Source organism: Colias philodice, chromosome 16, assembly GCF_061535455.1.
Source record: "Colias philodice isolate Cphi_HAF_F1 chromosome 16, ilColPhil1 Martin Lab GWU primary, whole genome shotgun sequence".
NCBI lineage: Eukaryota > Metazoa > Arthropoda > Insecta > Lepidoptera > Pieridae > Colias > Colias philodice.
In genome coordinates, this window is record NC_143101.1 from 5995589 (window position 1) to 6009275 (window position 13687).

The 13687-nt window shown below is 31.1% G+C and overlaps 3 protein-coding genes across 6 annotated transcripts; 1 reads left to right on the forward strand and 2 right to left on the reverse strand.

The window, feature by feature from the left end:
• Positions 1–200: 200 nt before the first annotated feature.
• Positions 201–8923, reverse strand: LOC149481697 (uncharacterized). 3 transcript variants are annotated; one of them, XM_089704868.1, is made up of 4 exons: positions 7998–8923; positions 5956–6034; positions 2778–2967; positions 201–361 (listed from the first exon to the last, which is right to left on the reverse strand). In XM_089704868.1, exons 3-4 carry the CDS (start codon positions 2956–2958, stop codon positions 222–224), a joined length of 321 nt encoding a protein of 106 aa, XP_089560994.1. In that variant the 5' UTR covers positions 2959–2967; positions 5956–6034; positions 7998–8923; the 3' UTR covers positions 201–221. The 3 variants fall into 3 exon arrangements, with proteins under 3 accessions (XP_089560994.1, XP_089560995.1, XP_089560993.1); XM_089704869.1 differs by lacking the exon at positions 5956–6034; XM_089704867.1 differs by lacking the exons at positions 5956–6034; positions 7998–8923 and adding an exon at positions 3165–3468.
• On the forward strand, positions 6212–7998 carry LOC149481698 (ejaculatory bulb-specific protein 3-like). Of its 2 annotated transcripts, XM_089704864.1 has the most exons (3): positions 6212–6559; positions 6898–7083; positions 7641–7998. In XM_089704864.1, the coding sequence occupies exons 2-3, from the start codon at positions 6903–6905 to the stop codon at positions 7823–7825; spliced, it is 366 nt and encodes a 121-aa protein (XP_089560990.1). In that variant the 5' UTR covers positions 6212–6559; positions 6898–6902; the 3' UTR covers positions 7826–7998. The 2 variants fall into 2 exon arrangements, with proteins under 2 accessions (XP_089560990.1, XP_089560989.1); XM_089704863.1 differs by lacking the exon at positions 6212–6559 and having other exon boundaries at positions 6570–7083.
• Positions 8924–9068: 145 nt separating the features above from the next.
• LOC149481699 (ejaculatory bulb-specific protein 3-like) lies at positions 9069–11384 on the reverse strand. Its single transcript, XM_089704862.1, has 3 exons — positions 11233–11384; positions 10592–10782; positions 9069–9437 (listed from the first exon to the last, which is right to left on the reverse strand). Exons 2-3 carry the CDS (start codon positions 10770–10772, stop codon positions 9253–9255), a joined length of 366 nt encoding a protein of 121 aa, XP_089560988.1. The 5' UTR covers positions 10773–10782; positions 11233–11384; the 3' UTR covers positions 9069–9252.
• Positions 11385–13687: the final 2303 nt, after the last annotated feature.

Sequence of the window (13687 nt, forward strand, 5' to 3'; positions counted from 1 at the left end):
TGGGCGGTATGTCCGATTGAATTGTCATTTTTAGTCGTAATTAAAGTATCATACAAGCAAGACGTATTTTTTCTTTATAAAATCATCATTCAGTATATCGCAATCTAAATTGAACCCTAGTGACCGAACACTTACTGCATTTCACTGCCTAGTTATAAACTAATTGAAAATGGTGTTAAATTTATAAATGAACAAAATAGTACAATAAATAATTACTTTATTTAAGGCCGATATTTAGCTCGCAAAGCGTTCAATTTGTCGGGATATGTGAGGGAGAGCAGCTGCGAAAACATATTATATCTTTCATTCTCTACTGGAGTACAATCCTTGCACTTTGTTTTTATCTTCTGTGTTATTGAGTCTGAAATAAAACATTTGAATAGGTATTATCATTTATCATAAAAATGTTTTCTAGCTACGGGTGTGTAGGTACGAATAAACAAATAAAAGTTAATTCAAATAAAAAACTTTTTGAAATGTTGTTGTTGTTTTTGAAATGTAAACGATTTTGAAATGTGATTGTGACAACAAAAAAAAAATAATGTACCTACATTGAGGTATTATTACTAGAGAGGGCACCACGAACAAAACCTGTGCGACAAGCGATTAGATATTCTGCCTCTTATTACTTACTAGCGGTCCGCCCCGGCTTCGCCCGTGGTACATATTTACGTTTTCTCTACATAAGAACCATCCTCGTACTTCAAGGAATATAATAAAAAAAGAATTATCGAAATCGGTTCAGCCGTTCACACGTGATGCCGTGACAACGCGAAACGGGTGCGGACCCGCCGCCTTTTAGCTCCCGCCGCGAAGCGCCTCGAACGCGGCAACTGATACACAAAAATAATCCTTATGGCTGCATGATTCTGTATTCACGCGCGATGACTTATATAGCGTATTTCATGTATAACTTTGGTGTTTCTACACCGATTTACATGATTCTTTTTTTATTGAATAGGTAATAATGTTAACTTTTTTAATTAGGGATGAGTAAGAGTGTTGTAAACGTAAGAGTAGACAAATATAATCAGAAAGCTCCAAATTGCTAAGCTATTAAAGTTTCACGTGTTTATTGTGAGTCAATTTTAAAAGATAGACATAATATGCTGTCTAGGAATTTATTTTTATATAATAATAATAATTTAAGAACATTTGTGTCGTACATACTATGTAGCTTTAACCATTAAGGCTGCACACGCGATGGAAGCTTAAAAAATGGAGTAACTTCTCCCGTTTTCCCAATATTTCCCTTCACTGCTCTGCTCATATTGATCGTAGCGTAATAAAAAGTATGCTATAACCTGCCCAAGAGTATGAAGAATAACTGTGCCAAATTTCGTTAAAATCCGTCGTGTAGTTTTTGTTTCTATAACGAATATACAGACAGACAGACAGACAGACAGACAGACAAAAATTTTACTGATTGCATTTTTGGCATCAGTAGCGGCTTATCACCCCTTCATAGTTATTTTTTAAATATGTTTCATGTACAGAATTGGCCTCTCTACAGATTTATTATAAGTACTAGCGGTCCGCCCCGGCTTCGCCCGTGGTACATATTTACGTTTTCTCTACATAAGAACCATCCTCGTACTTCAAGGAATATAATAGAAAAGAATTATCGAAATCGGTTCAGCCGTTCACACGTGATGCCGTGACAACGCGAAACGGGTGCAGACCCGCCGCCTTTTTATAGCTCCCGCCGCGAAGCGCGTCGAACGCGGCAACTGATACACAAAAATAATCCTTATGGCATGATTCTGTATTCACGCGCGATGACTTATAGCGTATTTCATGTATAACTTTGGTGTTTCTACACCGATTTACATGATTCTTTTACTATAACCTGCCCAGGAGTATGAAGAATAATAATTGTGCCAAATTTGGTTAAAATCCGTCGTGTAGTTTTTGTTTCTATAACGAATATACAGACAGACAGACAGACAGACAGACAGACAGACAGACAAAAATTTTACTGATTGCATTTTTGGCATCAGTAGCGATCCCTTATCACCCCTTCATAGTTTTTTTTTAAATATATTTCATGTACAGAATTGGCCTCTCTACAGATTTATTATAAGTATAGATAGATGAATTAAAACCAATCAATGTAACAAATAAATATTGTTTATCTTATTAAAAAATTATGAATAAACTTATAAATTAAAACCAATCAATGTAACAAAAAAAAATGAGTTTGAGACGATTGACTCTAGCTCGTGTTACAAATAGTGTAGTAGCGATGTCCTCTCTAGTACGTAGTACATATAACTCAATGTGTACCTATATAGTGTGTACCTAATATCAATGTATAAATATATAAGCTTCTTGGTAAAAACCTATAAGCTTCTTGGTAAAAACCAATATTTTTGACATCAAGCACATTAATTAATACAATAAGTAATAACTTATTAGATCCTACTAAAATAATGACAACTTATCTATTAGGTATCGAAGAACAGAAATCATTAATTATTCATGTCGTTTTATGCTAGTATTTTAAAGCTTACTGTTTTTACTCTATGGACTATGATAAAAGTTGAACAGATTTGAATTATAGTAGAAGTTGAACGATTGCTTTGATGGGTTTATTGAAGACTGAATTAGTATGTATAATAATTGTTAAAATTTTGAGGTTTTAAATAAAATTAATAATAATAGATACTACCTAGCTCTACTTAAGATACAGTAAATTGATAGTACAGCAGTTTAGTTAAATGATTCTATTTAAAACTTTATAATAAATTGATTCGATAAACATAATTAATTCTTACCTTTGAACTTTTGGTATTTTCCACAAGGCGCCTGTTCCATAAGACAAGCAAATACAGCTTTTCTCTCACGCTCATTCTGTAGAAGCTTTGCTAAATCTAAATCTTGTATGTCCTTTATTTCATTTTCTGCCAACACCAAAGCAACGACACAAGCGATCAAGAAAATCGTGATTTTTATCATATTGAGTCACTAGAAAAAATATTACATTTTAAATTATAAAATTAAATATCCGAACAAGCATGAAGGTGTAACATTAATAACTATTTTTTCAGGTAATTTTAGAAAAGGCCAACCACCATCCGGTAACATTAATTATCAGTCGAATAAATTTTGTTCTAATAATCTTGATTAGCAATTAATAAATTAATAAATAAGTAGATACCTACATGTCGTTTTAATAAAAATATCAACACAACAAACTATTGAAATCGCTTATAATTGCGAATATACAAACAATGAATTGTCGTTGTTATCTCAACTTGTTAACATCTCTAAGAGCCACATCTTACATCGACCATCCTTTATACATCCCTTATTACGTAAGCGATGTTACAATGGTTAATTAATTAGCATTTATCTCTAGGATATTCTTTGTTTATAGTCTTTACAAAGATCTAGTTGTGTGGGTTAATAATTACGCAGATAACTGTAATTACAATGTGGCGTCTTAATTTCCCCTTTGCACGTATAAAATCCACTTTTGACCTTCGTCCATGGGATTATAATATTTGGTACTGATTCCTTTGGGTTATTATTCCCCAAGAATCCTTGGCAAGTTCGACTTCGGATCGATCCCAGTTAATACTATAAGAGGAATTTTTCAAAATGTCAATAAAATAGCAAGTTCAGTTTCACTCCATCTGTGTCGAATACTTCTACAATAGTATGTCTAGAACAGAAAATTCGTCACGTCGGATGTCTCAGAACATCTACTAGTCTACAGATCATCTACTAGTCTCTTAAGAAGGAGAAGTAGAAGTAGCGTTAGCTACTATTAAGTATTCTGTGGTAGAAGCAAGAAATCTAAAACATCTAATGATAAGTGAAACAAGTTCAACTCCTTCGAGATAACGTTGATAGTACTTTTATACAGGCACTATTTTTAATTCTACTACTTTAATAATAAACTTGATTATAAAAATATAATGTATTGTAATTTTAATGTATTGTAGCTATATTGGTGTGATATTTATCTGTACTATGATTTAGATTCAATTTATTTTATGACATGTATTTAAAAAAAATATTTTACTTGATCTATGAATTGTGCTAAATAATGTAATTTTTAATAATTTTTTTAACCTCAATTGTGCTGTGTACATACAATTTGGCTGGCTTTACCGCAACATGTGATGAAATTTGTGTATAATTATTATAGTCCATTGAAAAGTTACATTTGGGGTTGCGTTTTTTAGAGGACGCAATTTTATTTTTTTGATGTGTAGGGGGGGTCAATGTGAAGCTATCACCAAGTTTGTGGGGTCGCCACCCTTGTCCCACGGCCGCCATCTTGAAAATAGCGGTTGAAATGGTTTTTACGATATATCTCTTAAACTATTTATCTGATAATAAAACAATGTTAACATTATTCGTTTCAAATTAAATTCTCTACAACTTAGGTTGAGTAACTTTTTGTCGTAGAACTATAAATAAAAAAGTTATAAGCGAAAATGTTCAGAAATTAGAGCTATTTATATTTTTCAATAAAACTTCTTTTTTTTATAAGTTTACGAAGAAATTATATCAGACCATTTTTGTAGATTATTTTTCGAAGAACAACTTTTATTTACAACATTTTTTCATTAAGTAAATAGCTAAGGTTTTACAGCCCTCCGAAGTGAGTACTATTTTAAGTACTTTTTACTATACAGAATACGATATATTATGTGTGTACTAATAATAATTTGTCACCAGTAATTATTTTTTTTGTTATTATAATATTTTTAATTATTAATTTTACAATATTATTAATAATTAATTATTGACTCTTTTCCCCACCACCCAGGAGGCAGAGTCTGGAAGCGCATTTTTTTTTACGTCGAAAAGCAGGGTGAATTGTTCTGCAGTGTGCTTCCATTGTTGTGGAGTCTGGGAAAAGAGCCAATAGCCAATATATTATGTATAGTTACTACTGAAAAATAGTACTCACTTCTGAGCGCTGTAAAACCTTACCTATTGACGTAATGAAAAAATGTTGTACATAAAAGTTGTTCCTCGAAAAACAATCTACAAAAATGGTCTTATATCTTTCTTCGTAAAATGATAAAAAAAAGTTTTATTGAAAAATATAAATAGCTCTAATTTCTAAACATTTTCGCTTATAACTTTTTTATTTATAGTTCTACGACAAAAAGTTACTCAATCAAAGTTGTAGAGAATTTAATTTGTAACAAATAATGTTAACATTGTTTTATTATCAGATAAATAGTTTAAGATATATATCGTTAAAACCATTTCAACCGTTATTTTCAAGATGGCGGCCGTGGGACAAGGGTGGCGACCCCACAAACTTGGTGATAGCTTCACACTGACCCCCCCTACACATCAAAAAAATAAAATTGCGTCCTCTAAAAAACGCAAGGTTAGGCCTAAAAAATGTAACATTTCAATGGACTATTAGCCAAAATTGTCAGCTGTGATGTGTATACCTATTTAAATAAATAAATAAATAAATAAATTTAATATAGTAATTATTTCAATGATAATGAAATATTGAATTGATTGCGGTAAAAACGATTTTTATTTCATGGACTGGATAAAAATACCCCATAAAAATGACCTTTTACTTCGGATACAGTGATTGTTTTAAAATTTATCACCGCGAGTAGGTACTACAGTGAGATGCAACTAGTAATAATGGAATAAATTAATTAAATTCTCTTTTGCATTCTAATCGATTATTATAATGTCAATTGTTTAACTTCTATAAAAATATGTACAATGTAATATTATTTTCTTTTGTTATAATATGTTTTTTTTATGTTTTCTGAATATTAATTGTACAGTACAGGTTCTTATATAACATACATAAATATAAAATAATAAAACATTCTGAGAACTTTAAATCGCGCATAATTGGGATACTACATTCACGAAACTTTTCTTAAATGTTAAATCTTTAACAATTTATACAAAAAAAAAGCAATTTTTATAAAAACCCAAACTTTGAATACTTACGTAAATAAGACGAGTCCATGTTTTCCTTTCAAATTTCAGTCATTCAGCAGCTACATTTTGGCAATTATCGTTGCATGAACTAAATCACCAATATAAAAAGCACATTAAATTGCTGCATTGTACCTATTGTTTACTACATTAGTAAAAAATTGAATTATAAGAGTTCCAGTAATATGATATCCTAACAGTATGGAGAGAAACATACGAATAAAATGTATTTCCCCTGAAACATGCTACATTGAAGGACGATATTTATTCACATAATTTTCTCTCGTTATAAAACAGCAATTGAAAATCCATTTGGCATTATATAATTCTAATATTATTATCGTGATTTTGATAAAAATTATAATAGTGCTTTTCCGGGTTTAAGCACGGAAGAGGAGGGGATTTAAAATAATTTTAGATTGTTTAAAATAATGACACCTGCATATATAATACAAAAATGAGTTAATAATAGTTTTAAAAATTTTGCTAATAACCCTTATTGTGGAAGATAATTGCATGTTTCCGTTGTTTACTGTATAAATTTTCTGAACTCTATAGGATTGCATCACTTCGCTTAAAGTACTGAGTTGTGACTTGAAAAATTTTTTTTATTGAGGTAGATTATTTTTTTTCCTAAAATGATTATAATATCAAGCAAACTCATATATTTTAATATAATTTGTAAATTATTTAATATTTAATATTTTTATTGCATTATTGTGTCAAGATAAATTTTTAAATGCGCGCAAGATATTTAAAATTGCTATACGCACGTAGTTATCTATTCAAATTATAGAATATATAATTTAATTTTGAACTAATAGATAGATTAGGTTAAATGAAATTTACGACATACACCCGAATTTGTACACATCAAGTTTTCTTATTAAGTAGAGTTCTATTTAATTCATATTCCTGAAATTAATTCAAAAACGAAAAATTTATTTATTTTAGAAAAAATGGCATTTGCGGCGCTTTCCCTTGTGCTCCTATTTTCAACGGCGATATTTGGATACGATGAAAAGTACAGTGAAATCGACGTCGACAGTGTTATAGCTGATGATGAGCTGTTTATGAGCTATCTCAACTGCTTTGTGGACAAAGGACCATGTACCGCGAAATACGCTGAAGACTATAAAGGTAATGTTTCAATTTACAGTTGTTTAATTAGTAATTAGCAACCGGGTTTATTCGGGATTAAAAAAATCGCCTATCTGTCGAGCAGTTTTTGATTTAGATCGTAATAAATCAGCCAAATATAATACTTTTATAATATTAATTTAGACTAAAACTTGAATTCAGTCGTAATTGGCATTGGGGAGTACCCCATCAGTTTACCTATCTCCATTTTTTTTTTTGCTATACATACTTAGAGCTTTTCATTAGCAAACAGTTGGCAACAACGATACAAGTTTTTATAAATGCTACACAATTATTGTAAAAAACTTAAAGGCGCAATAAAACTTGTATGTTATATTACTAATTGAAAATAATATAAAAGAGAAGAAATTAATCTTGTACTGATTTTATTACCACGAATAACTTCATTAGCTTGGTTAGGTTAGGTTCGTATTAAGTAAGTTTTCGGCATATTACAAAGAGCGTTTGTAAAATGACGAGCCCTTGATAAACGGCGAAATTATTTATTTTCCTGCGACTAACAATTTTGTTATGACACGATTGATGTTATGTTACAGGTATTCTACCAGAGGTGATCAAAGAAGGTTGTGCAAAATGTACCGATGATCAAAAGGAAAAAATGAGGAAACTGGTCAAAACAGTAAATGAAAAGAAACCAGAAATGGCCGTGGCGCTTCAAGCCAAATATGATCCTAATCATGAATATGAAAAAACTTTTACAGCATTTTTGACAGGAAATTAAAACGCAAATGTAATTGCATGTAAAAAATGTTTAGGGATGATAAACGGAGACAACGCATTTCGAATTGACAAGAAACGGTGGAGCATTACAAATTACAATAATTAGTTAATTTATTAAAATAGAATAAACATGTTAGCAAAATATATTAATTTTTTTTCCCCTAAGTTTATACCTTTGCAATATCAGCTGGTCTTTTCTAATTTATAAATTCACTAGCTACCCGCCCCGGCTTCGCACGGGTGCAATGCTGATACTAAATACACTACAGAAAAACCACCACAAATCCCAAATCTAAATATTTGTAAAGTAATATGGATAATCAAGCATAGACGTTGAAATGATTGCGCACAGCAAACTACACGCAAGCATTATACAACTGATGCTGATTACGTCACGGTGCAGCGGCTGGCGCAACCGGCCCCGGCTGACACACAAACACACATGCAACTACCACAAGCTTACTCAATATACGATCTCAATCCGGATCAATCGATCGCAGATTTACGACAAGCCTATCACGTGTCACATGTAACATGTCATTGTTCAGAGGGAGAAATATTCAGATCATGTCGATGGAATAAGGGGGGTTACCATGATATCCTAAAGCAGTATTATTTCCAATGTGGAAACTGATTGCGCTAGACGACCTGTATAGGTATCATAGTAGCCCCCCAGTTTCAAGAAACAATTACATTTATGTTTATATACATAACAAGTTTTGTTTTATCTACATTTGAAATTAAATAAATAATATTAAGGTGTAATAAAAAATGATGTCATCAACAATCATAACAACTTAAGATGAGGAAAGATAAACCGCGATATTATACACTTCTAAAAGATGTCAAGTTAAATAAGTTAATTAAATAAAGTTTGAGTTAAACAATCATCATCTGCTATAAGTAAACAATTAATACTGGTTCTTTCGTCCGTGGATTTAATGAGGTTGCCAAAATTTTTATGAACACAAATGTGATGTAAATCGTAAACCCGCTTAAAAATAAGTAAGATTACTGCAAAAATAATCAACTTATTTTTACAATTTCTGAGGTGATATTTACTTTTTATTATAGTGAGTAAATTCATAGAAATGATTAAGGAAAAACTCACGATGCAGACGTAACATAAACAAAGAATGGTTTTGTTTAATATGTAGATGTCATGACTGTGGAAAATTAACCATTTCTTGTTGTATTATAACTGCTTGACGAACAGGCAGATACGGCAAAAAAAAACACAAATCTAATCGTAACAATTTATTACAATATCAGTCTACACCGCTTAAATAAATAACATTCAATCCAATTGATCTTATTTAACAAAAATGCAGGCCTGTCTGGTCTCTTTCTGGAGTATCACATTTTGGAAATTGATGAGTATCTAAAGCTATTTCTTAACGTAATTTATATGCTATTGCTAGGAGTTGTTTAACTGGCTTGGATGAATTTATCGAAGGCTTCACGATGTTTGCCTGATGGGTCGTTCTTTTCGACGAGCTCGGTCCATTGTTTGGCGTGCTTCTGTTGGATGGCTTTGATTACTTTCCTTATGTTACCCTTCTGTTTTTCACTGCATTTAGCGCAAGTTGTCTCAATTGCGTCTGGGAGGTATTCTGAAAAAAATATTTTTCTTAATAACAGAAATCTTTTATATGTATTTCAACTTCAGAGACCAGCTCATGTTATTAAAATATTTAAACATAAAATTATGGTCCGGAGATTTGTTTATCGGCTTAAATTATTTCTGTCCCTTCACTAAACTGTAAACAACCGGTATGATGTAAGCAAAATATCAACGCGAGTATTTAATATAACATATTTCTTAAATTATCAATACAAGTTTTTAAAGCTCACGGGTGCGTATTGCCCGTATTATTTATCATGCGTGCGCGTATTATTTATCATAAATAACTTATAACAGATTTAATTTCTATTTAGGCATAATAACAATGTTACGAAATCTGAATAAGTTGTCCATAATATTAGTAAGCCAAGGTTAACACCAAATTATCCTTGAGTCCAAAACCTCGACCTTTTATGTAAAGTGCATTTAAACGCAACTCGTCCTTAAAAGACGTTGGTTAAATATGTATGTGGATAATTGGTACCCACTGCACATAGCGTCGTGAGTGGGCAATGATACATGATCAGTCTTGCAAGATTTACATTAAGTACTAGTAGGTACATAACAAAATATTGCATGGTCCGAGGACGCCTACTTCTGACAATTTGATTACAGATAAATATTTACTTTTAATTTGCGTCTAATTATACTTTATATTTATGATTTAAATGTGTATGTGGTTTTATACGTAATTATTCACATCATTATTAATTAAATTAATAGATTTTTAATAATCATTTCGATAATTATAATATTTGAGACACTTTAAGACGTTAATCAATTGCCTTGAAATACATGCCTGACTAATTAATACAAATAACTTATGATATAGGTTTATCTAGGTCACTGGCATGTTATTTTAATACTAGTTTTATAATTTTGGACTTCAAATACTACTCAAACTAAGTATTTCCATAATAGACCATATTAAGCACTTTTAATTAAGACCAATATGAAAACGTAGGTATTATTCGATAGTTTTATTTTTGACTCAGAAATAGATTTATTCGGGCTTTATCCTAAAAATTAAAATTTTACTTATTTTCATTCTGCCTAGAACGATAGAGAACTAATAAATTAAAAATACAAAAAAAAAATATTATGCTATGTATCGTAAAGCAAAATCATCAGAAATGTACTCACTCTTAAAGTCTGCTCCCTCTGCAGTACATCTGCCTTTATCTAAGAAGCAGTTGATGTATGATTTTAACAGCCTGTCGTTGGAAATTAATGTTTCCACGTCGAAGTTATCATATTTTGAACTGTATTTTTCCACAGCACATACCGACAAGACCAAACAAGCCAGAATTACGAAGGTCCTCATTTTGCTCTGTCTGAAAAGTGACGTACTGGTATTATTGTAAGGAAGTGAAATAAATTTAAGGAAGATGCACAAGGAAAACACGCGTTTACAATCAGTCTATCTGATTACTAGTGTCCGAATACAAAGGGCTCTTAGTATTGTACCGAATATGAAACAATAAAACCTTCACAATTAATAGTGAAGTTACTCAGCACTGAGTACCATGTAGGGTAACTTAATCGTGTTCAGAATTTAAATCACGTAATTATCTTTGAATATAAATCTAACGCTTAGCGACTATATGAAAAGTTGTTTAAAATAAGTTTTAACTGAAGTGTGACATCAATTTACGTAACAATTGCAAAAATCTGAGATAAGTGCTGAAATTTTACAATTCATTGATTACACTGGGTTACAAGAGCAGTATTGCATAACACAAATCACGTTATAATTGGCACTTGGCACCGGTTCGTTCACCCACCTTTTACTCTGTTTAAGGGACCAAAACAACTAGACGTCTCAGAAAGCGACAGTGCTTTATATTGACTACGTTAAAACCACCACCTTCGGTGACACGTGGGTCTAGTGTTGAGGTGGGTGTACAACCGATTCTGCGCCTTTTGGCCAGTGCCTTATGGCCGTTGGAAACATGACTGGCAAGATCATTTAGAACTGCGTTGTTGCCGAAACTCCGTCGACTTTGGACACGCAGTTGAATATTGCCAGGAAGCCGTTGAGCAATGAGAATTCCCCGAAGTCAATTTTAAGGAAGACTACAATATTATTGTACAATGTGGTAAATGTTTGCTGCATGACATATCTAAGAACAATCCGAGGCCGATGTAATTTTTTAAGAACCTCATTTAAAATCAATAAAATAAAATATTAATTTATTTTAATTTATTCTACAAATGCATCATTTTATTTGAAATTTTGGTCCTCTGGGATGACTTTTATTGTTTTGTTTTTATTTTATACAGCATTTTATACAGCTTAAAATATTGTAAGGGCATTAGTTATTTTAATCAACTTTTGGATTCACGTCTATGGCCTATTCTGCATCCTTACCTTCATATGAAATATGCTAACGACTATCTAGTCAAAGCCTTTCACCTTATAAGTCAAATGCTGATACCCTGTAACCTTAACAAAGTGTTATAATGCACCGTAATATAACATAAAGGCGCATTAATGTCTATAATATTATAAAAAATATGTATTTTTTTGTTATTCGAGCAATATGGGAATATATTATACTGGTACTCTGTCAAAACATTCAAAAATAACATAACAAACTTTGCTTTTTATAATGTGTATAAGTAGGAATAACTGTGTAGAATATCAAACTAGTAGGAAGTAGGATGCTCTATTTTATAGGTAACGGTTTCAAGTGCGTAGCCGATTTCATAGTTGATTTTAAAAGGAAAAGTTAAAAATAATTTTAAGTCTACATTTACTGAATATATACCCTGCATTTTAACATAAAAGTAATAATGTATGTTTGCACGTCAATACTAATTTATTAGACAATCTTTTCTCGACAAAAAATCTGCTAAATGTTAACTTAAACATCTACAACGATGTTATCGTTTTGATTTTTATAAAATCCGTCAATCCTTGGTTGTTAAATTTCCCAAGTTCTTATCACGAGGAGAGTCTGTTTTTTAACTTAGCTTAGTCATTTTTTAATATTTAAAAAATGACTTCGATCGAGTGTTTTTTTGGCAAATCTCTTGTTGGTGTCTTTGTTGAAGAACATTGTGAACAAGCCGATCTTACACTTAGAACTAGAAAATTATTTTTTTACTCGTCGTCATCGCCTCTCAGCCGTAGGCCTATAGGCCTTCCCTAACGACTTCTAGCACGGAAATAACATTCTACACTAAATACAAGAGAACTTTAATTTTATTCCTGACTAATGATTTTGGCTGCCATTTGTTTGAGCGAGTGATTTTTATCACTTTGGATGTGCTAAAATAATTTATTAGCATGTCTATCGAGTATAATAGGTAAACACAATTTATTGAATTTTTACGAGGAATACCTAACAATAGATGACCCTTTTAAAAACTGACCTATCTTTATTCTTTTTTATTGTGTCTTAAGAATCAATCTATATCGTTTCTATATATATAAAACACTAAAACACATAATGAATTTAAGTTCGATAATACATAATATTTTTATTTGTTTTGTAGCACACAGTCAAGGGCGTCAACTAGCTAATAATATGGTTGGTTATCCAATGGTTATTAATGTTTGTTTGTTTATTAATTATTATTATTTCGTCAATAATAAACGTTCGTCAGTAAGAAACAGGTCATTAAAATTATACCATTGCCTGTATAGTTTCATGGAAAATATAGCCATTGCACACTATGTGAGACAGCTATTTTGTATAAAAGTCATTTTCTCAAATATTGTTTTATACTATCGATTTTATACATAAATAATATTTTTAAGGCGGTTTTTCATATAGGTATTTAATGATCTCATTTTCAAATTTTCTATCCCTTTTGATTACTTTTTTCTATGGATACGACCTTCTTTCAATTTAAATATACAAAATTATGGTAAGGACATCCAGTTCAAATCACGTATGACCTTCGAATGACGTCTATTTTAAACTTGAATTATATATTTTGTTAATTAATTTATGACGTGGAAAAAAACATATGTTTGATTTGAAAACTTAAAAACAACGCACAATAAACAATTTTAACAAAACTTAAACGGACTTCGCCTTAATTGTATTTTTTGAAAGGCGGTTTAACCCTTTGTTTCCAAATTCTTTATTTCGCATTTTTTGTGTAAAATTTTAGTGTAGGTTATTTGCAAGCGACTGAAGTACATACGTAATGAGACTTCTGATGTATATTCTTAGTCCAATTTCTTTTCTTTCATCGTCAACGAATAAAAAATAAATGGAACCATAT